Source organism: Heloderma suspectum, chromosome 1, assembly GCF_057233095.1.
Source record: "Heloderma suspectum isolate Gila_16-S chromosome 1, 16-S_ref, whole genome shotgun sequence".
Classification (NCBI taxonomy): Eukaryota; Metazoa; Chordata; class Lepidosauria; order Squamata; family Helodermatidae; genus Heloderma; species Heloderma suspectum.
In genome coordinates, this window is record NC_139458.1 from 203,417,513 (window position 1) to 203,444,041 (window position 26,529).

Sequence of the window (26,529 nt, forward strand, 5' to 3'; positions counted from 1 at the left end):
GGAGAACTTCAACAGAAAAGTTGAAAGTCCGCGATCTTCAACAGAAAAGTTAAAAAAAAAAAAACACGCCCCGTGATAGGCTACGTAATGATTTACGTAGCCTATCACGGCTAGATCTGCAAAGTCAGCCGTGATAGGCTACGTTAATCGTCACGTAGCCTATCACGGGTGACTTTAAAAAAAAAAGCGCGTACGCAAATGGCGGCCCCCATAGGGAGCCGCCATTCGCGTTCCTTATTTGGTCGCTGTAGTCTACGTAAAGATTTACGTAGACTACGGTGACCAAATAAGGAACGCAAATGGCGGCTCCCTATGGGGGCCGCCATTTGCCGTACGTGCTTTTTTTTTTTTTTAAAGTCACCCGTGACAGGCTATGTGATGATTTACGTAGCCTATCACGGCTGAATTTGCAAATCTAGCCATGATAGGCTACATTAATCGTCATATAGCCTATCATGGGGGCATTTTTTTTCTACTTTTCTTGGAATGGCGGCGGCGGCAGCCGGTCGAAAGACCGGCTGCCACCCCTGCCCCTGTCGAAGCCCTGCTGAACCACCGCTGCAACCCGCCACCGGGAGTGACATTCGGGAAAGGTAAGTCCCATCCCGGGGGGGGGGGGGGAGAATTTCTCCCCAAAACTACTTTGGAGGGCCGAATACATTGGCACTCGGCTCCCTGAAGTCTCGGCGAGAAATTCTCTGACACCCCTATCAAGATGAGGCTGGACAGCCATCTGTTGCGGGTGGACAGTGGGGAGAAATGACGAGACGACACAAATAGATTTGGGATAGGTTACATTTATTGATAGGTTACAATCTGTGAAGGAAGCACCGGTGGGCATGCAGCAAACAAAACTAGCATGACAGGTGTTGAGTGAGGCATTCGTCGTCTGGGACGAGGTGTCCACCATCACCCCCCCCAATCAGACATACCCAGTTTTGGGCTGGGAGACCTTCCCCTGTCACCCCCCCTTGGGCCACAGAACCCAAGTGGGTGAGGAGGGTTGGCCTCAGAGGTAAGCTGTATTTCCCAACTGGGGCCACAAAACCCAGAGCTGGAAGCCTCGGGCCTTACCAGTCTCCTGAAACGGTGCCTATGAATGCCCACCTGTCCTCTCCCCCGGCGGAGTGCCCACCCGGAGCCACCACAGGAGGGCAACAAGCCTCTGCTTACTCGCCCTCCCCCCACCTGAGCCATAAACGCTCCCAAATGCTCCTTCGCAGATCAGCCAAAAAGACATAATTGCCTAGTTCGGTGAGATTAACACCATCTGCTCTGTAGAGCATCCCCCAGGCAGGAGAAATGTTGGGGTGGGTGATGGTCCGGTCACCCTGTTTGATTAGAAAATTCCTGATTTCCCTGTTGACCTTCTTATAGGCCCTATCCATGGCATGAGGATCCAAGCCATCCTTCCAAGCCACTCTGGGTAGCAGGTTGGACCAGATAATGGTGATTCCTGGCCAGCAACACCAAATCAGTCGCAAATCCTCCCAGACTTGAAGAATGAGGGCCTTGCCCTTCAGCAGGCCTAGATCATCCCCCCCTAAGTGCAGCACCAGAATCTGCGGGGGAACCTTCACCAGCCCTTGCTGGAATAACGTGGGCAGGAGGCGCTCCCAACGCATCCCACATCTGCCCAACCACTGAAGGGAGGCATAGCGGCTGAGACCAAGCTGGGATCCGCAACTGGAGGAGGCCCTCCAACAGGCCCAAAAACTCATGCTGTGCCCGCAGAGGAGCACCTTCACTGGTTCATTCGCACTCCAGCCATCTAGAAGAACAAGCAACAAGGAATGAACAGAACTGACCTCACAGCCTTAAAGGCCTGGCAGGGCCCTCACGTAGGCCCGATATGCCTTGGAGTGCCACCCGCCAACGGACTGCACTTTGACTGCACTAAAGATGCAGTGGTGGAGGCGGCCCCAATCCAAAAAGAATGTGTGCCGAAACGAAGTGCGCCCAGACCCTATGCCTTTAAAGCTCGCTGCGTGATTACCCAAAATTGATATTTGGTTAAGGAAGAGGAGTCACTATGGCAAAAAAGGGGGCCGAGCAGATTACCCCAAACTTTGAGAAAATCCCCTAAGGCGGTGACCGGGCAGAGGTCCGGCACTGGGGCTGCAAACAGTGACACACTGATGCCCCCCCCCCCGCCTGGTCGGTCTTATACTTCCTAAGCCAAATAAGGGCCACCTGCTGAGAAAACTGTAAGTTGCTGAACTGTAAGGCCCATCCCAACAGGTCACCCTTAGCAGACACGACCAACTCAGAAATTCTGAATGCTCCGAAGAATGCAGTGAGTGCTGCGGCATGAAACAAAGTGGCCTCATGTGTTGAGTTGCACAACAAAGGCCACAGGCCCTGTAAACCCAGCAATATATCTGGTGACAGAGGGCGTCTGGGGTCAGGTGGTGCCGGGGACCCTTTGGACAACCCTGAAGCAGCTGCCGGACCTGGAAGTCTGCAGTGTTGTCTGCCACACCCTTCATTTTGGACCAGAAGGCAAGTGCAGCAAGCCTTCCGCCGATGGTCTGGGCTGCTAGACCCTGCCTGTGGGCGTCAACACAAAACTGAAGCAAGTGATTGACTGGAATTGGCCAACACTGTGGAAGATGTGTCACCATCCGGAAGTAAAAGAACTCCCTACCTGATCTGGTGTAAGCAGCTCTTGTGCTAGGGGCTAAGGACTGCAAGATAGCCTGCTCTGTCTCTTCCAGCCAACTTCCCAAAGGGTGGCTGGCATGGCGTCCGGTATGGCACGCACCCAGGGGGCCAGTTCTTGGAAACACTGCATCTGGTTATGTGACAATGCATCAGCTAAGGCATTGTCCATGCCGGGAATGTGCAGTGCATGGAATAAAATATTGCACTGAAGGCACTGCAATGTGAAAGCCCGGACCAAAGCCATGACCCTACAGTTGCAAGATTACAAGGAATTAATGATCTGGACAGTGGCTTGATTGTCACACCAGAAGTGCACAATGGAATTAGAAAGCTGGGCTGCCCACAAATGCACAGCAACGTATACTGGGAAGAGTTCTAAGAAGGTAAGGTCCTTTCCCACACCCAGATCTAGCCACTCCACTGGCCACCATGCATGACACCATCTGTCCCGAAACACAACCCCAACGCCCTGTGCCCCAGATGCATTGGAGTGTATCTGCAGTCCTGCTTCTAATAATAACTCATGTTTCCAGAAGGAAACGCCATTGAACATGTTGAGGATATGCAGCCAAACAAAGAGATTGTCCTTCATGGAGGACGATACCCAAATCCAATGGTGTGGTGAGCGCAGGCCCCATATGGCATTACAAAGGCATCTAAGGAAGGCCCTGCCAGGGGCAATTACCTGACAAGCGAAGTTAAGGTGACTGACTACTTCCTGAAGGGCCAGTAACATGACCTTCTTAGACTGCAGCATGCGCAGAATCTTATCCTTTAGAGCCTGCAGTTTGTCAGCTGGCAGCCTACAAAGCTGCTTCACAGAGTCCAGTTCAATGCGCAGAAACTGAATAGTGGGGGAAGGGCCTTCAGTCTTTTCCTCCGGCAAAGGTACACCCAGCTCCTCAGCAAGGGTGGAAAATTCCCGCATTAGCCGAGCGCACTGGGGGGTGCCAGGTGGGCCCGCAAATATGAAGTCATCAAGGTAGTGCACGATACTATGGGACCCGGTTTTATCAATCAAAGCCCATTCCAAGAAGGAACTGAACCTCTCAAACATAGAGCAGGCTACCGAACATCCCATGGGTAGGGCCCTATCGACATAAAATTTACCAAAAAAACTAGGGATGGTGGAGAATTCCGCCACGGATTTCAGTGAGGCCGAATGCACTGGCATTCGGCCCCCTGAAATCCATGGTGGAACAGCCTGCCCCACTGCCCCCCTGCCCCCCCCGCGTATTCCCCCCAGGAAGAAGCTTACCTGGGGCGGATATTCTGGATGGCAGTGGCTCCAACGGTGGCTGTAGCGGCAGCGGCAGCAACGGCTGGTCTTTCGACCAGCTGCCGTGGCTGCCATTTGCATCCTGGTCTTTGCCATGATAGGCTACGTAAGTATTTACGTAGCCTATCACGGCAGGCAAAAAACAAAACAAAATGGTGTACGAAAATGGCGGCGGCTACGGCGTCCGCCATTTGCGTTCCCTATTTTTTGCCGTTTTAGCCTATGTAAATATTTACATAGGCTATTCCGGCGAGAAAAAAGGGGAACACAAATAGCGTAGTGGGCGCTATTTGCATTACTTTTTTTTCACCGTTTTAGCCTATGCAAATATTTACGTAAGCTATTACGGAGGGGGAAAAAAGGAACACAAATAGCGCCTGCTATGCTATTTGTGTTCCCCTTTTTTTTCGCCATAATAGCCTATGTAAATATTTACGTAGGCTAAAACGGCAAAAAATAGGGAACGCAAATGGCAGCCGCCGTAGCCACCGCCATTTGCATATGCCTTTTTTTTTTCCTGCCGTGATAGGCCACGTAAATACTTACGTAGCCTATCACGGCAGCCTGGGTGGACGCAAATGGCGGCTGCTACAGCGGCCGCCATTTGTGTCCGCACCAGCCAGTCCATGGCTCGAACTCTGGCTGCGGATGGCCCTGACCGGCTGCTCTGCGGAGCCGCCACGGAGCGGAGCTGGCCGGGCAGGATTCCGGGGGGGGAGGACCAGATCGCCTCCCCCCCATTGAGTATTCTGGGGAGAGGGATGGAGCGCTTTCCCCCCACCGCGAATCAATCCACGAAAAGGTAAGTGACTTTCATACATCCCTAGAAAAAATGGAGTCCCAGAAGGTCCAAGTCATCAGGGCAAATTGGCAAGTGGCGGAATGCAGATTTAATATCACATTTCCCCATGAGGGCACCGGAGACCAGCGCCTTCACCATGGATACTGCCATGTCAAATAATGTGTAATGGACCGAGCATAGGTGCTCAGGGATGGTGTCATTCACCGATCCACCCTTGGGGAAGGACAGGTTGTGGATCAGCCAGTATTCACCCGCGGCCTTCTTTGGCACAATGCCCAACAGAGAGACCCTGAGATCAGGGTAAGGGGGGGGTGAAATAGGCCAATGACTCACCCCGCAGCCACCTCCTTATTGATCTTATCCATGACCAACCATTCGAAACCCGTGATAGATTTCTGATTCTGGGACATTTGGGCCTGGCATTGGCCCAGAAATGGAATCCTGAAACCCAGTGAAAATCCCTCATCCAAATAGCGGGCGTTATCCTGGTGCGGGTATTGCTTCAAAAGGCACCTCAAGGGCTCCTACTTAATTGGACTGGGCCCCTTTTGGTGGAGGTTGAGGGCCACTGCCAGACTTCCTGCCACCCTGCCATTCCCAGTTTGGGCCCCACAAACCTTTGGCTTTTGGGCAGCCAATGAAGGCATGTCGTCCCCCCAAAATGGAGCATGCATGCCAGAATCGTCATGGATTCTTGAAGCAAATGCCCTTGGAGCCAAACTCCCAGCAGAGCATGCAGTGTTGAACCACCTGTCCCACCCCAGCCTTAGAGGCTGAGGTGGGCATCAGCTTAGCTAAGATGTGCCCACTATCTCACTGATCACAAAAACTAGGGATGGCTGTGAATTTCTCCCCGAAACTCGCCAACTCATTCAACCCCGAATTCTCCCCAATGCATTCGGCCCCCTGAAATTGGCAGTGAAATTCTCTGCCCCCCTGCCCCCCCCCTGGGATGGGACTTATCTCCTGCGAATGTCCCTCCCGGCGGCGGGTCCCAGCGGTGTTTCGGCGGCGTTTCGTCGGGGGCGGGGGCGGCGGCCGGTCTTCCGACCTGCTGCCGCTGCCACCATTACAAAATAAAGTAAAAAAAAACAACCCATGATAGGCTACATAACAATTAACGTAGCCTATCATGGCTAGATTTCCAAAGTCAGCCGTGATAGGCTACATTAATCGTTACGTAGCCTATCACGGGTGACTTTTGGAAAAAAAAAAAAAAAAGCGTGTACACAAATGGCGGCGCCCATGGGCGCCGCCATTTGTGATCCTTATTTGGGCCCGGCTAGTCTACGTAAAGATTTACGTAGATTACGGTGAAAATAAGGGCAACGCAAATAGCGTTGCCCTTATTTTCGCCGTCGTCTACGTAAATCTTTACGTAAACTACCGCGACCAAATAAGGAACGCAAATGGCGGCGCCCATGGGCGTCGCCATTTGCGTACGTGCTTTTTTTTTTTCAAAGTCACACATGATAGGCTACGTAATGATTAACGTAGCCTATCACGGCTGACTTTGGAAATCTAGCCGTGATAGGCTACATTAATCGTTACGTAGCCTATCACGGGGTGTTTTTTTTTTCACTTTTTCTTTCACAGCCGGGGAGACGGGGTGCTTCTCCCCAGCCTGAATTTCGGCCAGATGAGGTGGGGCGCCTCCCCCCCGGCCTGAATTTCAGCCGGGTGAGGCGGGGCACCTCCCCCCCACCATGAACTTCGGAGGGAGAACCGAAGCGCCTCCCCCCCACCACGAAGCAAGCTGAGGGACCAGGTAAGTCCCTTTCGTACATCACTAACAAAAACCTGGCCTGGCAGGAGTCATAAACTGCAGCTAAAGATCCTGATCCTTGGCGTCCCAGCGCAGTGTGGGGTCAAATGCGGCCTGCATATGAAAAGATTCGTCGTAGGCCAGCCAAGCTCCACCTTCGTATTTGGTATAGGCCCTATATATGTTATCCGAATACCTAGTGAGGACCCAACCACACTCTGGGTGCTTTTGCTGAATGACCCCCATATAGATTAAGCAGCTGGGCAGCCAGTTGGACCAAGTGCAGGCCACCTTCTTATGCCTGACCCTCTCCTGATCCCTGTCGCCAGATTTCTCCCCCTCCTTTGTTTCTGACTCCCAGAATAGCAGGGAAAAGACATCAACAAAGTCTCCCCGTAGAATTTTCTCCCTAGTGGTGGGCAATAGGTGGTATCCCAGGGGGCTAGATGTCCCCCCAGTCAAGATTGCCCCTTTATCTATGTGGGCATAAGGGTCCTTATCGCTTGCCCCAGGCTCATCAGAGCCTTCACCTACAGGGCCATGCCACACGGCAGCACAAGCAGCCATGGCAGATGGGGCATGTTGAGGAGCCTCCCGGTCGCTAGCTTCATGAGGCTCAGCAGCTGGGGGGGCAGTGGATGTTCCCCCCCCTCGACCCCGCAAGCAGGGTTTGAAGCAGGGCCTAAGGCCCCATGAGACACAGGGATGTCAGCAACATGAGCGGCCCCACGTGGTGTGGCATAGCTGTGGGCTGGGAGCATGTATCTCGGGCAATGGGGTGGTAGACCCAGCGAAAGGAACCCTGAGATACCTCCTGCTGTGGTGTGAAACAGCCAACCCATCCCTGCTGCAAAGGGGAACCACCCGTATGGCGGGAGCTGGTTAAAACTGGTCGGTGGTGCTATCCCCCCGGGTCCCAGAACCTCACCTGAGCCAAGGTTGGTTGTAGCGCCGGGGGTCTGGCTGCAGTCCAGAACTGCTGGTGCAACAGGTGCTGGCGGCCCTTGCGCGAGAAGGGGCTGCTCCGCAAGAGAGCACACAGGTGCTGAGGCTGCAGCTTGCCCAGCAATGACCTGCTGCGAAGTCTCGATGGCTTCCAGCCTGTCTGAAATAGAAAGCAACAGATCTTTGCGAGCTTGCCCTCTGGTTACCCTTGAACCTGAAGTCCGGGGAGCCCGCCTGGCAGGGGTAGTTAATGCAGGGATCCCTAAGCCCCTCTCAGTAGCCTCGAGCCTAGCCAGAATGGGGGCCATGTCAGGATCTTCGTCCTCGGATGAGGAAGAGCCGGGCCTATGGATGTGGCGCTTAGCCGGGGGGCAAGCGGCTTTGCCCTTCCCTTCCCCCCCTCAACCCTTCTTGGGCGGTATCACTGTGTATTAGGTAAAGCACTACCCTCTCAATTCCTTACATAATTATATATATATATACACACACACACACACACACACATACATACACACACACACACATAGAGCCAGGGCCTGCAGGAGAGGCCACCACCACCACCGGGGAAGAGGCGGGCCTGCTGCTGCTGGGCCTGCTGCTGCTGCCGCCGCCGCCACCGCTGCTGCTGCCACCACCACCAGGCCTTCTCTGGAGACTTCGGCCTGGCAGACCGCCAGTCCCTGCAGGACCAGGCCCCCAGGTACCGAGCCAGCTGTGCTGCTCCACCTGCCCTCCCTGGAGGGGCTACATAAGCTGGCTGGCTGAGGTGGCCTGGGAGAGTCAGGGCCTGCAGGAGAGGCCACCACCACCACCACCGGGGAAGAGGCATGCCTGCTGCTGCAGGGCCGGCGGCGGCACCACCACCACCACCACCACCACCACCACCACCACCTGGCCTTCCCTGTGGACTCTGGCCTGGCATTATTTTTAAGGGGATTTTTAATTGTTTTGTGTGTGTGTGTGTGTGTGTTTTCTTTGTCCTGGGGGATTTTGTTGTGGTTTTAGGGGTGGGTAGCCTGCCTGATAGGTGGGAGCGAGGGGGCATGTGTCCACCTGATGGAGGCAGTGGGGGGAGTGTTGGGGGCCAGAAGATACCGAGGCTGGACGGCAGGCGCTGGCGGAGTGCTAGGGGCCAGCCATGCCAGGTAAAGGGAACAAGGGAGAGATGTGTAGTATCTGTCCCCTGCTCTGGGCCTGTCCAGAGCCAAAGGATGGCTGGGGGAGGCGTGACCCCATCTTCTGGCCTTCGTTTGCTGCTATGCAATGCCAGGTCTGTTACCCAGAAAACATCCCTCATCCATGACATGATCCTGGATGAGGGTGCAGACCTGGCATGTATTACGGAGACCTGGCTGGCCGAGGCTGCTGCTCCAACCCTTGCAGCCATGTGTCCAGCTGGATTTTCGTATGCACAGCAGCCGAGGGCTGGGGATCGGGGAGGGGGAGTGGCTGTTATCTACCGAGAGTCCTTGGTCTTCACCAGACCCCCTCTCTGGGAGACCAAGGTTGCTGAGTGCATGTACTGGAGGTTGGGCCTGAAGGGCAGTCTGGGGATTCTGCTCGTGTACCTTCCACCCCGCTGCACGACTGACTCCCTGGCTGAGGTGCTTGAGGTGGTCTCTGATGTGCATGTACAGTTCCCTAACTTACTGGTGTTGGGGGACTTCAACGTACATTCGGAGGCCATCCTCACAGGAGCACCTCGGGACTTCATGGAGACCATGGCCTCCTGGGAGCTGCACCATATTCTAACTGGGCCCACCCATGTAGCCGGTCATGCACTAGACCTTGTGTTTGTTTCTGGAGAAGCGGGGAGTGATCTGGAAGTCGGGGGTATATCCACCACCCCCTTGTCATGGTCAGATCACTATCTGGTGACGTTGGACTTCTCGGTTCCACAACCCCTCCGCAGGGGTGGAGGACCCATTAAAATGGTCCACCCCAGGCGTCTTATGGATCCAAATGGATTCCTGAATGCGCTTGGGGATTCTCTGGGGCATGCCAATGGCCACTCGGTCGAGACCCTGGTGGGTGGCTGGAATGCCGCAATCACTGGGGCATTAGATCGGGTGGCTCCAAAACGCCCTCTCCCCCTGAACAGGGCTCAGACTGCACCATGGTTCAATCCACAGTTACGAGCTCTGAAACAGGAGGTGAGACGGCTAGACTGCCGGTGGCGGAAGTCTCGCTCCAAAGACGATCAGACATGGGCTAGAGCTGTATCTTCAGCCTATCACGTGGCAGTGAAGGCAGCAAAAAAGGAATATTATGCTGCCTCCATCGCGTCTGCAGAGTGCTGTCCCAGGAGGCTGTTTCAAGTGGTCTGGAGCCTGGTCGGTCCTGTGGCTCCAGAACCACTGCAGCATTCTAAGGCCTCCTGTGAGGCTTTGGCAAGGCACTTTGCAGATAAAATTGATCAGATTAGGTGTGTTACTCTGCACGCTGTGGATACAGTTAGTGAGCAAGAGGCGGCCAGTGGCAAACCGGCTTTGTGGGATCTGTTCCAGCTTCTTCCTCCTGATGAAGTGGACAAGGTGCTTTCATCTGTACGGCCGACCACCTGCTTACTTGATCCTTGCCCATCTTGGCTCATTATGAGCTGCAGAGAGAGACTGGGTGAGGGGATCAAGGCGGTGGTGAACGCCTCCCTTGAGGAGGGAGTGATGCCATCAGCCCTCAAGGAGGCAGTGATAAGACCGCTCTTAAAGAAGCCCTCCTTGGTTCCTCAAGTTTTGAACAACTTTCGCCCAGTCTCAAATCTGCCATTTTGGGGCAAGGTGATTGAGCGGGTGGTGGCGGTGCAGTTGAAGGCACACTTGGAAGAAACTGATTATCTAGACCCATTTCAGTCGGGCTTCAGGCCTGGGCATGGGACAGAAACGGCCTTGGTCACCTTGGTAGATGATATGAGGAGGGCTCTGGATAGGGGTGAATGCTCCTTCCTTGTTCTCCTCGACCTCTCAGCGGCTTTCAATACCGTTGACCACGGTATCCTCCTGGACCACCTGGAGGGGTTGGGCACTGGGGACACCGTACTGCGGTGGTTCCGGTCCTTCCTCTCTGGCAGGTACCAGAGGGTAGCACTGGGAGAGGAGGTTTCGGACCCGTGACCACTTACTTGTGGGGTGCCACAGGGTTCCATCCTCTCCCCGATGCTATTTAACATCTATGTGAAGCCGCTGGGGGCTATCATCAGGAGGTTTGGGGTGCAGTGTCATCACTATGCGGATGACATGCAGCTCTACCTCTCGTTTAAATCTTCACCAAGGTTGGCCGTAGAATCCCTGTCCAAATGTCTGGAGACGGTGAGTGGCTGGATGGGGAGGAATAGGCTGAAGCTGAACCCCGACAAGACCGAAGTACTTTTGGTGGGAGACAAGAGGAGGCTGGGGGATGTTGACCTGGTGTTGAATGGGGTATGGCTACCCTTGAAAGACCAGGTCTGCAGCCTGGGGGTCATTTTGGACTCCCAGCTGTCCATGGAGGCTCAGGTGTCAGCTGTGAGCCGGACAGCGCTGTATCAACTCCATCTGATACGGCGGCTGCGCCCCTTCCTTCCCGACCATCTGCTCCCATCGGTAGTACATGCCCTGGTCTCCTCTCGTTTAGACTACTGTAATGCGCTCTATGTGGGGTTACCCTTGAAGACGGTTTGGAAACTGCAGCTGGTACAGAACGCGGCGGCTCGCCTGATTAAAGGCAGCCGCTGGCGAGATCACATCACTCCAGTGCTGAAGGAGTTGCACTGGTTACCAGTTGTTTTCCGGGCCAAATTCAAGGTGTTGGTTTTGACCTTTAAAACCCTATATGGTTCCGGCCCAGCCTATCTTAAGGAGCGCCTCCAGCAGCACCAGACAGGCCGCTTAACAAGATCAGCCTCGGATGGACTTCTCTCTGTCCCATCAGCCAGGACAGCTAGACTGGTGGGGACGAGGGAGAGGGCCTTTTCTGTGGTGGCCCCCACTCTGTGGAACTCCCTCCCTAGGGAAATCCATCATGCCCCCTCTTTAATGAGCTTCCGTCATGCATTAAAAACGTGATTGTTCAGGCAGGCATTTGGGGTGGGTTAGGGTATTTTAGGAAATGTTTTTATTGTAGAATGTTATTGTTTTAAACTGTTTTTATTGTATGTTGTACATCGCCCAGAGTGGCTGGGTGACCAGCCAGATGGGCGATTAATAAATTTAATAATAAATAAATAAAAAAATACATATATATTTCGTATTATTGATTTGCTCTTATTTATATATAATACTACCTCTTCTGCTGCTGCTGCTGCTTTTTTAAATATATATATAAATATGCAAACTATCTTATTTTATTATTAACGTACTTTGTATTATTTATTTATTTATTCCCACCTTACTTTCCTACTTTCTTCCCCTTTGTGAAGTGCGTCCGGGAACCTGAAAGGCACAGAGAGCAACATTGGGTGCCTTCCTTTCACTCCTCCCCCCACCTTTTTTTTTTAAAAAAAAATTAGGGATGGCGGAGAATTTCTCCCCGAAACTTTGGGGGGCCGAGCGCCAACGTGTTCGGCCCCCCGAACAAGTTTCGGGGAGAAATCCTCCGCCCCCCCCGCCCCCCGCCCCCCCCCCGGGACGGGACTTACCTTCCCTGAATGTCCCTCCCGGCGGCGGGTCCGGCTGGCGGTTCGTCCGGTGTTCGAGCGGGGCGGGAGTGGCAGCCGGTCTTTCGACCGGCTGCCGCCCCCACCATTGCAATGAAAGAAAAAAAAAAAAACGTCCCCTGATAGGCTACGTGACGATTCACGTAGCCTATCACAGCAAGATTTGCAAAGTCAGCCGTGATAGGCTACGTGACGATTCACGTAGCCTATCACGGCTGACTTTGCAGATCTAGCCGTGATAGGCTACATGAATCGTCACGTAGCCTATCAGGGGACTTTTTTTTTTTTTACTTTCGTGTTCACGGCCGGGCGAGGCGGGAAGCCTCCTCCCCGGCCTGAATTTCGGCCGGGCGAGGCAGGAAGCCTCCCCCCCCCGGCCTGAACTTCGTGGGGGGAGCAGCGAAGCGCTCCCCCCCCACCGCGAAAAAGCTGCGAGAAAAGGTAAGTGACTTTCGTTCACCCCTAAAAAAAATACTTCTTATTGTTATGGACAAATACTAAGGCGCTGCAGGCCACCAGGGGCATTGAAGGCTGACTCCTGCTGGACTGACAGGCTGCCCAGCTTCCAGCCAGCTGCTTAGAACAGCTATTCGGACCTAGTGGGAGGGGCGCCCTAAAGCGAGGGAAACAGGTCGAGGGCATGGGAAAACTTCACCTGGCCCTGATCAGATTGATGGATTGATTGCATTTATACCCTGCCTTTGTTTCTCTTGCAAGGAACCCAAGGCGCCTTACATTATCCTCCTCCTCTCCATTTTATCCTCGCAACGACAACCCTGTGAGGTGGGTTGGGCTGAGAGTCTGTGACTGGCCCAAAGTCACCCAGTGAGCTTCCGTGGCCGAGTGGGGACTAGAACCCAGATCTCCCAGCTCGTAGTCCAACACCCTTGCCACTACACCACGCTGGCTGAAAAATGGCAAAAATTGGTCAGCAGTAGAGGAAACCTCCCCTACACACACTGTGCTGGCCTGGCTGCGCTGCTGCCAAAATGCAGCCCCGAAGGAAAGGCATGGAGTGGGCAGGCATAAACTCCCCCCACAAGTAAGAGGATCGCAGAGCGGCATGTACGAGCCCAGAGAATCCCCTCTCCCTAAAGCAGGTGATGGCCTACGAGCTGAGAAACCCCAGTGGGTCACGGGCGTGCGGAAGGAGGCGCGGGCCAAGCCTCGCTCTTGAGCTGCAGGGGGGGCCACAAACCCCTGTTGCCAAGGCCTCCTCGCCCCACCGCCGCCACCACCAGAGAATCCCCCCACCCAAAAGCAGGTGCTGGCCTGCAAGCCCTGGGAAACCTGGTGGGTTAGGGGTGCAGGGAAGGAGGTGTGGGCAAAGCCTCGCACTCGTGCTGCAGGGGAGCAAACCGATGTTGCCGAGGTCTGCCTCGGAGGAGATGCCGCCACTGTCGCCACCACAAACATCGTTGCCACCTCCTCCCTGATGCCTTCTCATCCCCGATTCCTTCTTGGTGCCTCCGCCACCGTCGAGGACTGAGGACGCTGCTGCCGCCGTAGGTGCTGTCGTGCACACGCCGAGGAACTCGAAAGCTCGCGCAGCAGGAATGAAGAGCAGGCTGGGGGCAGCACGGCCTAAATAGTGGCCGGCTCGACCACACCCACCACTGACACAAGGGGCGAAGGCCCATGGCCTTCGTCCTTGTCCCATCTCCCCCCCCCCCGCAACAGCGCCCCACTGCAGCCAGGCAAGCTGGGTGCGGGGTGAAGGCACTTGGGGATGCTCTGACTTGGATTCCTGCATTGAGCAGGGTCTTGTAGGTAGGCATGTACGAATTGTGTACCTTCCATGCTGCTTGACTTCCGCAGTTTGCGGCCAGTGCTCCGTACCATTGTTCGCAAGCCCCCGGAATTCTCCTCTTTTTTTTCCGCTCCAAGAATTACGAAGATAAATCTGTACCGACAGCCGTAATTCCGGTGCCCAGCCATCTCCGTGAGTCTGCATAACGTCCGTAAGAAAGGCTATTTTTCGTAGATATTTACGTATTTTTTCCCGTGCCCTAAGACGTGCAATAATTACTTTCAGGCAAAAAACTTCCTCCTCCTTGGGGCTTCCCAAAAGAAGGCTGCCCTAGGTGTGCCTGAGCGATGCACTCTGTGTTTAAAAAAACGCTGTTTGAAAGAAAGGAAAAACCTTTTAAAATGACCATGCCTGTCTGGAACCTAGGGATGTACGAAAGTCACTTACTTTTTTGTGGATGTGATTCACGGTGGGGGGGGGGAGGTGATCCGGTCCTCCCCCCCGGAATCCTGCCCGGCCGGCTCCACTCTGCGGCAGTTCCGTGGAGCAGCTGGCCAGGGCAGTCCGCAGCCAGAGTTCCGGCCACGGACTGGCTGCTGCAGACGCCATTTGCATCTAGCCAGGCTGCCATTATAGGCTACGTAAGTATTTACTAGGGATGGCAGAGAATTCCGCCATGGATTCCAGTGAACGGCCTCCTCCCCCCCCCCACGGAATCCCCCAGGATGGAACTTACCTGGGGCGGATGCGGCAGATTCGGCGGCAGTTCCGGCGGCGGTGGCTCATCTCCTGGCCAGCCGCAGCCGGGCTGCTGCGGCCACCATTGCCGCCCTTGCAGCTGTGATAGGCTACGTAAGAATTTATCACAGCATGCCCCCCCAAAAAAACGGTGTATGCAAATGGAGGGGGCAACAGCGGCCACCATTTGCATCCCCTATTTTTTGCTGTTTTAGCCTATGTAAATATTTACATAGGCAATTACGGCAAAAAAAAAAGGGAACCGCAAATAGCACCCACTACGTTATTTGCGTATGCCGTTTTTTTTGGGGGGGCATGCCGTGATAGGCTATGTAAATTTGACCCTGCAGCAGCCCATCCACGGCCGGATGTCTGGCTGCGGACGGGCCTGGCTGGCTGCTCCATGGAGCCGCTGTGGAGCAGAGCCGGCCGGGCAGGATTCTGGGGGGGGGAGGACTGGATCGCCTCCCCCTCCGTCGATGATTCCGGGGGGAGGCACAGAGCACCTACCCCCCCAGCAGATGCCCCTACCAGAACAGGTAAGGGATTCGTACATCCCTAGACAAACATAGCAGAACAGTGTACAAAGTATAATTGAACCTCAAGCTGATTTGCACACATATGTGAGAATTTCTCCCTCAGTGACTTTCAGCTAACTGCCACCATTGAAAGGCAACTGATGTGAGTGAGAAATGAAGTCAGTGATGTTGATCTGTGAGGGCTTTCACATGAACAAGTCATCAGTTGGTGTTACAGCCATCAGATGTTGAACGTGCATGTGAGAACTCACCTAGAGGAGCACCAATGCAGTCAAGGGTTAGAAGCCATTGATAGCCTTCTCCTCCATGAAGTTGTCTAATCCCCCTTTAAAGCCATCCAGGTAGGTGGCCATCACTATATTTTATAGTAGTAAATTCTTTAGTTTAACTATGCACTTCGTGAAGAAGTACTGTCTTTTTATCTGTCCTGGATCTTCCGCCACTCAGCTTCATGGAATAACCCCAGGTTTTTGTTTTCTGAGAGATATTTACTCCCTATCCTCTTTCTCCACACCACGCATAATTGTATACACCTCCATCATGCCTAGGGATGGTGTAGATGCCCGATAGGATGTAGGAGTCCATTGGGCTCCCCCCGCCCTTATCCCTGGACCACACCCAACAAGCCTCTGGCCTCACTCACCCCCGCTCACACCCTCCCAGTCATTCCCTTCACTTAGGGATGTCAGAGAATTTCTCCATGGATCTTGGGGAGGCCGAATGCCAGCGCATTCAGCCCCCTGAAATTGGTGGAGAAATGGTCTGCCCCCCCCGCCCCCCCCGGGACGGGACTTACCTTGCTCAAATGTCCCTGGCGGCGGCGGCTCCGGTGGCGGTGCGGCGGCGGCGGTGGCCGGTCTTCTGACCAGCTGCCGCCGCTGCCATTTCCAAGTAAAACAAACAAACAAACAAACAAATGTGATAGGCTACGTAAAGCTTTACGTAGCCTATCACGGCTAGATTTTAAAAAAACACCGTGATAGGCTACGTAAATATTTACGTAGCCTATCACGGCTGACTTTGGGGGAAAAAAAAAGCGCGTATGCAAATGGCAGTGCCCATGGGCACCGCCATTTGCATTCCTTATTTTGGCACGTGTAGTCTACATAAACATTTGCGTAGCCTATCACGGCTGACTGCAGGGACGCAAACGACGGCGGCTACAATTCCTCCAATGAGCAGACAATGGAACAAAAGGCCCGTGACAATCCGAAAATGTAGATGGAATGGATTTTCTAAGATCCATACATCTGTAACCAGTGGTTCCTATGACTCCTACAAAATCCTGTGAATGGTGGCTACACAATCCATGCAGCAGCTGGAGTTGGTCTGGAAACTTCAACCGGTACAGAACAAGACAGCTAGAACATTTATTCTAAAGGCACTCTGATCAAATAACACTAGTTCTGTATTGATTGCATTGGCTGCCTAACAGCTTCTGGGTCCAATTCAAGGCACTGGTTTTGGCCTTTATTGCCTAAATGGCTGGGGAGCAGGTTTTCTGAAGGACTGCCAATATGGACTTGCCCAAGTGTTGAGAGGTCCTGCCCCCTTGTCTGCTATGGAGAACAGTTGGGTACTAGGGCAAGGGCTCACTCGGTGGTGGCCCCACAGCCCATCAAGATCTCTGAGGCTCAAAACATGGGAGTAGGGGCTCAGGATTCCAGGAGTCATCCTTCCCAGGCAATTGGGAATTCCTTGAAATTCCTCCTTGAGTGAGGGAGTGGTGCCTGCCGCTTTAAAAGAGGCGGTAATTAGACCACTCCTGAAAAAGTCCAACCTGGACACAGAGGATGTTAACAATTATAGGCCAGTGGCCAACAACCCCTTCCTGGGCAAGGTGCTTGAGTGGGTGGTTGTAGAACAGCTCCAGGCACTGTTGAATGAAACGGATTATCTAGATCCATTTCAATCGGGCTTCAGGCCTGGTTTTGGAACGGAAACTGCCTTGGTCGCCCTGTGGGATGACCTCTGCCGGGAGAGGGACAGGGGTAGGGATGGCGGAGAATTTCTTCCCGAAACTTCAGGGGGCCGAGCGCCAACGTGTTCGGCCCCCCGAACAAGTTTCGGGGAGAAATCCTCCGCCCCCCCCGCCCCCACCCACCCCGGGACGGGACTTACCTTCGCCGAATGTCCCTCCCGGCGGCGTGTCCGACCGGCGGTTCGGCGGGTGTTCGTGTGGGGCGGGAGCGGCAGCCGGTCTTTCGACTGGCTGCCGCCGCCGCCATTCCAATAAAAGAAAAAAAAAACGCCCCCGTGATAGGCTACGTGACGATTAACATAGCCTATCATGGCTAGATTTGTGAAGTCAGCCGTGATAGGCTACGTAAATCGTCACGTAGCCTATCACGGGTGACTTAAAAAAAAAAAAAAGTGCGTACAGATAATGGCGGCCCCCATAGGGAGCCGCCATTCGCGTTCCTTATTTGGTCGCTGTAGTCTACGTAAATCTTTACGTAGACTACGGCGAAAATAAGAGCAACGCATAGCGTTGCCCTTATTTTCGCCGTAGTCTACGTAAAGATTTACGTAGACTACAGCGACCAAATAAGGAACGCGAATGGCGGCTCCCTATGGGGGCCTGCTATTTGCGTATGCGCTTTTTTAAAAAAAAAGTCACCTGTGATAGGCTACGTGATGATTAACGTAGCCTATCACGGCTGAGTTCGCAGATCTAGCCGTGATAGGCTACGTTAATCGTCACGTAGCCTATCACGGGGGCGTTCTTTTTTTAAAAAAAAAAATTTCAAGTTCGCGGCCGGGCGAGGTGGGAAGCCTCCTCCCCGGCCTGAATTTTGGCCGGGGCGAGGCGGGAAGCCTCCCCCCCCGGCCTGAACTTCGCGGGGAGAGCAGCGAAGCACCTCCCCCCCACCGCGAACAAGCTTCGACGAGAGGTCAGTGACTTTCGTCCACCCCTAGACAGGGGGAGTGCGACCCTGTTGATTCTCCTGGGCCTCTCAGCGGCTTTCGATACCATCGACCATGGTATTCTTCTGGATAGGTTGTCTGGGTTGGGAGTTGGAGGCACTGAACTACAGTGGTTCCGCTCCTACTTGGATGGCTGATTCCAGAAGGTGGTGCTGGGGGATTATTGCTCTCTGCCATGGAAATTTTGCCATGAGTTTCCACAGGGCTCTATTTTATCCCCCATGCTGTTTAACATCTACATGAAACCACTGGGGGAGGTTATCCGGAGGTGTGGGTTGAGGTGCCATCAATATGCAGATGACACCCTGCTCTACCTCTCTTTCTCATCAAACCCAGGTGAGGCAGTGGCTGTTCTGAATCAGTGCCTGGGCACGGTAATGGACTGGATGAGGGCCAAGAAACTGAAACTCAATCCAGACAAGACGGAGGTACTGTTAGTGGGTGGTTCGTCTGCCCAGCTAGGTGATATTCAACCTGTTCTGGAGGGGGTTGCACTCCCCCTAAAGGATCAGATTTGTAGTTTGGGGGTGCTCTTGGATCCAGAAGTGTCACTTGAGGCACAGGTGAACTCAGTGGCACGGAGCACTTTTTATCAGCTTAGGCTGGTATACCAACTACGCCCTTATCTGGACAGAGATAGCCTTGCTACAGTTATCCATGTTCTGATAACTTCTCGTCTAGATTACTGCAATGCCTTATACATGGGGCTGCCTTTGAAAATGGTCCGGAAACTTCAGCTGGTCCAAAATAGGGCAGCAAGATTGTTAACAGGGACTGGCCTGCGAGCTCATATTACGCCAGTACTTTTCCAGCTGCACTGGCTGCCAGTCCATTTCCGGGCCCGATTCAAAGTGCTGGTGTTAGGGATGTACGAAAGTCACTTACCTTTTGGCAGCTTGGCTTCGCGGTGGGGGGGAGGTGCTTCGCTTCTCCCCCCGAAGTTCAGGCGAGGGGGGGAGGCATCCTGCCTCGCCCGGCCGAAATTCAGGCCGGGGAGAAGCGCCCCGTCTCCCCGGCCGTGAAACAAAAAGTTAAAAAAAAAAAAAGACCCCGTGATAGGCTACGTGACGATTTACGTAGCCTATCACGGGTGTTGTTGTTGTTTTTTTTACTTTAGTTTTTTTTTTTTGCGATGGCAGCAGTGGCAGCCGGTCGGGAGACCGGCCGCCGCCCCCGCCCGTGACGAACTGCTGCTGAACTGCCGCCGGGACCCGCCGCCGAGAGGGACATTCGCCGAAGGTAAGTCCCATCCTGGGGGGGGGGTCGGCGGAGAATTTCCCAACCAACTTCGGGGTGCCAAATGCGTCGGCGCTTGGCTTCCCGAAGATTAGGGCAGAAATTCTCCGCCATCCTTAGCTGGTGTTAACATTCAAAGCCCTTAACGGCTTGGGGCCAGGTTACCTGAACGATCACCTCCTCCCATATGTGCCTGCCTGGACCTTAAGATCATCATCAGTGGCCCTTCTCTGTGAGCCTCTGCCAAAGGAAGTGAGGTGGGTGGCTACTAGGAGGAGGGCTTTTTCTGCTGTGGCACCCCAGCTCTGGAATGAGCTCCCTAGCGAGGTTCACCTGGCTCCTACATTGTATTCCTTTCGGCGCCAGGTGAAGACCTTTTTATTTTCCCAGGCATTTTAGTATTTTAGCTTTCTAAATTTTTAGCTTTGCTGTTTTAAATCTGTATTTTAAACTCCTGCACTGCTGCTAGGTTTTATTGTGGTTGTATTGTTATATTGTGGTTTTAATGTTCTATATATTTTAAATTGTTTTATTGTGTGTTTGGTTTTAATTTTTGTGAACTGCCTAGAGAGCTTCGGCTATTGGGCAGTATAGAAATGAAATGAATGAATGAATGAATAAATAAATAAATAAATAAATTGAGGACAATAGTTACACTCTTCAGAAATTATATAGCTGTTGGTCAGTAGCTATAGACGCTATGCCATTCCAGAACTGTCTGAAGCTAAAACAATAACCATGACACAGATCCACCCAACAGATTTCCCCATTGAAATCTCTGAGGCTCAAAACATGGGGGAAGGGGTTCAGGATTCCAGGAGTCATCCTTCCCAGGCAATCTAGGACAATAGTCAATAACCACAATGTTTCCTGGAGTCAGCCTTCCCAGGCAATCAAAGACATGAATCTCTACAAATATCACAAGGAATTGGAATGATTCCTGGGGTCATCCTCCCCAACAATCAAAGGCAAGAGTTCTAGAAAGGGCCAAAAAATCCACACACAGAGAGACTTCATCCAACCTCGAACCTTCATTGGGATCTCTGTGCTACATGGGCAAGGCCTATTAAGTTGAAGACTAAGTCCACCCAAGGAGAGAGTTCCACGCCATAGCTTTTACCTTGGTAACTTCATGCTGCGTGAGCCCAGACAGAGTAAAATCCAAGAGTCAGGATCAAACCCAGCCTGCTGCTGGCACTCTGGGCTGACAACAAGGAAGACACACAATTCACAGCAAAACGAGAGTTCAAAGTCTATGAAAAGCATCACAGGACCCCTCATGTTAAGTCCTTGGCAATCCAAAGTTCCAATTACAAGGAGAGCCCATTGCAGGGTGCCTCCAGAAGCCCAGATGATGATGGATCTCAACAAAGAAGGCTTCAGGCAATGAAGATTAGATGTTCCTAGAAAAGGCTCTTCACCTTTGCATCAGCTTAAAAGGGGAAGGTGTGGCTGTAAGACACCCCCTCTGGACTACTTGATAGACAAGGGGCCTCACTGAAAGAGGCCTTTCAGCGAGGCCTCTTTCAAACAGGGCGTCACTGCTCAGCCCTCCAATGTTGATGTTTCAACCTGGGAGACCCTTCTGCAAACATCACCTCACTTCTGTCAGGTTCTCACGGACACCTCCCAGCCTTCCTGCCTACCAAGGCAGACCAGCAGGTGGTCACAGAGTAGCGGTGACTCCTCCCAGCTCTGCTCTGAGAAACAAGAGATAAACTCTGCCAGAGATAAAATCACACAGATTCTGACATTCCAGAGGCTGAATAGGCCCAAACCCTTCCAGACTACTTCTAATCAAATCCTGGCTCTAACCTACATGGCCCATTGCAGTACTGAAGCTGGGCCCTTTCAGGGTTTACAGGGCAGAGAGAGGTGCTTCTGGTGGTCTTTTAACATGTGTAGATTAGATGTTGCAATTGTAATTATTGTATTGTTACGTGTTTTAGAGTTGCCTTGTGAAGGCAGTGTGCTTAAAAGGCAGGTTAAACATCTTATAAATAAACCAATAAATATCTAATCCATAATAACCAATTGCCTGCTTGCTGGATTACACCTTGAGTGTGTCCCTTATCTTAACATAAGATCATAAGAAGTGCCATGCTGAATCAGACCAAGGGTCCATCTAGTTCAGCATTCTGTTCACATAGTGGCCACCCAGCTGTCGACCAGGAATCCACAAGCAGGACACAAGTGCAAGAGCACCCTCCTGCCCATGTTCCCCAGCAACCAGTGCACATAGGCATACTGCCTCTGGTACTGGAGGTAGCACATAGCCATCAGGACTACCAGCCATTGATAGCCTTCTCCTCCAGGAATTTCTCTAACCCCCCTAGATAAATACTTCAACACTTCTCCCCAATTATCAAAGTTTGGTTGGATGGTATCTAGTGATGGTGAGGCTTAAAACAAACAGAAATGGTCCATTTCCCTGCCTTCTTTGAGCAGCTCTTGCGCCAAACCCACAAATTAATTTTTAAATCTGAGTAAGCTTAAAGTGCAATTTGCAGGCGGGGGCAGGAAAGGGAGCTGTTTCAAGGAAATCAAATTGAATTGCTCCAGAGGGCAAACAGATGGTGTTTGTACATGCACTTCTGGATCGTGGCCATGCTACTTCAGCGTCAGTGTTCTCCAGGGAGAATTAACTTTTAAAACACCACTCCAGACACCTCAACTAATACTTGGGCATTAAGCCTGTATAGCCAGGGATTTCATTGGAAAATGAACTGTGATCTTTTAATGTGATAGTTCAGTTCATTAACCCACCAATACCACCTACACAAATCTTTTGTGCTTGAAGGGCAAGGCATTGAATCACATTGCACTGAACATTACAGTGAGTTACTGTCAAGCACCAGGGACTTTTCCTAAACCCTAATAGCACAGACAGAATTGTGTACGTGGGGGAAAAAAAGGGTTTGCGGGGACTTCCACCATCTGAAATAAACATGAGGGCTCCTCCTATTAAAAAAAGATCAATAATGCTCTACAAGGGCATCAGTCATGCCATTGTCAGAGGTGGCGCATTGCAGCATGTAAGCCGAGACCCCGTTGCCGGGCGCTTAAAGTTTTCTGTGCTACAGAGGCAAGAAAGGAACTAATGAACACCGGTGGGTTTTTGTTCCCTGTCCAAAGAGAAGCACACGTCACATGCCAAGGGGCGGGGGGGGGGGAGAGAGAGAGAGAGGAAGAAATTACAGACTGCCCAGGCCGACAGTGAAGTCTGAGATGTTCTTTGCAAACTATCAATCCCAAACGACAATGGGCAGATGACTGTTGCCTTTGCGCAGTCTCCACTTATTTGTGAAACGTTGCAGCGTTTAAGCACACGTTGAGTCTGAAAGTAATTGCTCATAGGACAGGTTCAATTAAATTATTTGCTCTTTGGAAGGCATCCTGTAGAAAAGATAATTGAAACACTCCTGGCCTTGCCATAGAAGTGGCTGCTAGGAGATTGGGGGGGGGGGGAAGAAAAAAAAAAAAACATGTACTGATGCCTGAATGGGGGCAGGGGGAGTTGTTAATAACTTTTCAGTCAATACAAATATTTGCTTGTGCTTCTGTAAGCATAACGAAGACAAATGAGATTGCTTCAATTGGCAGGATTCACGCTAGTCTTTCCCTGGAGTGCGAGTGGACACAGGCAGATTAACTGTAAATGTAAGGGACCTCACCAAGGTCATCTCAGTCTACAGTGTCCTTTAAAAGTTTTCAGGCACAGAGCGATGCCAAGGGTCTTCCAGATGTATATCCAAGACTCATAACAACAAGATCCTGACGTCCAGGGGCTCCATTTCATAGTGTGCGGGGTGGGTGAAATTATCAGCCAGGTTTGCTGTGGTATATGTTCAAGATTAAAAGGTTTATTCATTCATTCATTCATTCATTCATTACATTTCTATACTGCCCAACTGCCAAGGCTCCCTGGGCAGTTCACAGCAATTGTCTCCCAAAGCAGTGTATTTTAAGAGCGTGTTTTGGGTTACAAAAAACAGAGAAAAAAGTGTGTGTAGGGTCTTTATTTGCAACAACTAGGTTAGTGTTATCAACAGAAATTTTATTTGTTTCTTTGATCTATTATTACATTTATTTCCCAGCCTTTTTCCTCTTGCAAGGAAAATGGTCCTCCTCCAGTCCATGTTATGCTCATAATGACTCTGTGTTGCTGTTTTTTTTAAAAAAAATGTTATTACATTTATAGCTCACCTTTTCCCCCTCATGCAAGAACCCAAGGTGGCTCACATGCTCCTCCTCCTCTCCGTGTTATCCTCACGACAACCCTGTGAGGTAGGTTAGGCTGAGAGTCAGTGACTGGCCCAAAGTCACCCAATGGGCTTCATGGCTGAATGGTGACTTGAACCCAGATCTTCCGGGTCCCAGTCCAGCACTCTAACTACACCACACTGTCTCTCAAACAGTCATCTTTTTTTCTTTCTTTTTTTAAGGAAAGGGTTTTCCTTGGTACGCATGCTTAGGACAGAGGGAGAGAGAGAGAGAGAGAGAGAGAGAGAGAAGGTGGCTCTGCCCATTGTTGTTCCTGGCCCTGCCAGACACTGTCTTTGGCCTCACCCACTGCCAGGAAGTTGCTTCTGACAAAATAACCCTGAAGGAATGCAGCCCTTGAAAGAAAAACAGGCTCCCGACCCCTGATATACACATGTGCTTCAGAGTAGGGATGCTGGAGAAATCTGCTGCAGACTTAAATAAGGCCAGATACCCAAGAATCTGACCTGTGGAGTTCGCAGTGGACTGGCTCCCCTGACCTCTGTGCCAGCCAGCCTCCACGAGGGATGGCTTCCAGGTTATAAAAAGATGAGGTCCATGAATGGCAGCCACCATTTGTGGACCTTGGGAAATCACGGCCATAGATTGTGTACTTTATGCCATTTGTGTCCATAAAGCACTCACATCTATGCAAATTGCAGCCATAAAAGTGCTTTTACGGCTGCAGTTTATGTAGATGTAAGTGCTTTATGGCTGCAAATGGTGTAAAGTACAGAAATTATGGCTGTGATTTTCCAAGGTCCACAAATGGCAGCCGACCTTGCCTAAACCGGAAAGGCACCCCATGAAATATGATGCATGCGCACAGGGCTCTACGGTAATCCAGTGAGCCCAAGTAGCCTGGATTTTCCTGTGAGGGACACCCCTCCGGACCGGACCTCAGGGGAGTTCACCCATCCCTACTTGTTGAGAGTATATCCCACTGAACGCAGTGCAACTCTCTTCTGATTAGCCATGCATGTTACTTGTTTATAAGAATGGGTTAGACTCAAACCTCCTGTGAGCAAAGTTCTACTTGCAAAAAGGCACTGCCATTGGAAGGGGGAGATGATTTCCATCAATTTCCCCTTCCCCTTACACACACACACACACACACACACACACATCTGCTCTGGGGGTTTGTTGGAAGACCCTCTAAAACAGCACAGGAGATGGTGTGGGGGACTGCAGAGAGGAGGGCAAATCAGCAAAAAATGTCCTTCCCCCTTTCTCTGAGGGAAGGACTCCACCAGATCAACAGGCATTCATGGAAACACTCCTTGTATGAATAGATCCAATCCAGTATGGATCCAATGGATCCCAGCCAATACTGCAGAGACGTAGGTGGTTTCCTGAGGAATAATCACTTGTGGTCTGAAACACTTGGGTAGTTTTGTTGTCCCTCACCCACCTGAATATGAGCCAGCAGTGTGATGTGGCTGCCAAAAAAACCTAATGCAATCTCTTAGGCTGCATTAAACAGAAGCGGAGTATCCAAGTAATGGGAAGTAATAGTTTTGCTGTATCCAATTCCTGTGGTAGTCAGGTTGCATTTAGAGTACTGTGCCCAGTTCTGGGCACCATATTTTAAGAAGGACATTAACAAATAGAGCACATCCAGAGAAAAGTGACCAGGATGTTGGGGGTTCTTAAGTCCAATGAGTAATGATTGAAAGAGTCAGGTATGTTTAAGATGAAGAAGAGAAGATTTAGGGGAGACATGATAGCAATCTTCAAATATCTGAAAGGCTGTCAGGCAGAAGATGGAGAAGGCTTGTTCTCTATTGTTCCAGAAGGCAGGACTAGAACCAATGGGTGGAAAATGCAAGGAGACAGATTTCAGCTAAACCTTAGGAGAAACTTCCTAAGGGCAAGAGCACTTCAGCTGTGGAACAAACTGTTTTGAGAAGTGGTGGGTTCTCCTTCACTGGAGATAGTTAACCAGAGGGTGGATGGCCATCTCTCAGTGATGCTATAGCTGCATCCTGCATTGTAGAGCTTCCATTGAGCAGGGTCTTGGATTTGATGATAGCCAACCAATGCTTTCAATTTCTGTAAGCATGAAACACAGACTCCATCCCTCCCCCCTCCCCCCTCCCCCCTCCCCCCTCCCCCCTCCCCCTCTCCCTCTCCCTCTCCCTCTGATCTCTCTGAGTTGACAGAGAAAGTCTGCAATGGCACTGTAACTGCATTTGGCCAAATACAATTGCAGAGCTCCATGTGATCAGGAACATGGCCTTTTCAGTGTTTCCAACTATGCTGAGCTCTGTAACCATGTTCAACCACACATGCAATCCATCACCATGCAATCAGGAACACTAATAAGGCAGGGTTCCTGATCAAATGGAGTTCTGTGGCTGCATTCAGCCTTGCTCAATCACAGCTAGGGATGGGTAGAAATTTCAGTTCAGTTCAGTTTTCATCCAAATTTACCAAAATTTGCAAAGTTCTCTGAAGAACATGAGATTAAAAAAAAAAAAAATGCATGTGAAACCAAAAGCAGGGATGTCAGAGAAATCTTCAACAGAATCAAATGAGTCCAGTTTTCTATGAATCTGACCTGGGGATTCCACAGTGGGCTGGACTTTCTTGAATCACATGGATTCTGTGGACTGGCAGACTGGTGTTTTGTTTTTAAATTTTCTGGAATTTTACACAAATTTAGTAGTAGAAAAATATGCAAAACAACAACAAACAAACAAACAAACCACCAGACGAAAATGCACATTTCCCTCATAAGCTAAAGCAAGAAAATGTACATTCTGGTAGGATTTGCATGTGGGGCTGGGGGGGGTTGTTGCACATTTTTGTAAGTGTGAATTTGCACAAATGCATATTTGTGCAAATACAGACAATTGGGGGGGGGGAAATCCTATCCCACCAATAAGTAAATGATAAAAGAAAGAGCACCTGACAATCCCTGAAATGCAGGTGGATTAGATTTTACAACATCTGTACATCCCTAACCAAAACTGACAGATTTTTCCATC

General features: G+C 51.5%; 1 protein-coding gene across 1 annotated transcript; it reads right to left on the reverse strand.

Moving 5' to 3' along the window:
• Positions 1 to 784: 784 nt before the first annotated feature.
• Positions 785 to 14,373, reverse strand: LOC146358639 (uncharacterized). Its single transcript, XM_084829939.1, has 4 exons — positions 14,283 to 14,373; positions 13,879 to 14,033; positions 7,439 to 7,615; positions 785 to 1,771 (listed from the first exon to the last, which is right to left on the reverse strand). The coding sequence occupies exons 2-4, from the start codon at positions 14,021 to 14,023 to the stop codon at positions 1,170 to 1,172; spliced, it is 924 nt and encodes a 307-aa protein (XP_084686065.1). The 5' UTR covers positions 14,024 to 14,033; positions 14,283 to 14,373; the 3' UTR covers positions 785 to 1,169.
• Between the last annotated feature and the right edge of the window lie 12,156 nt (positions 14,374 to 26,529).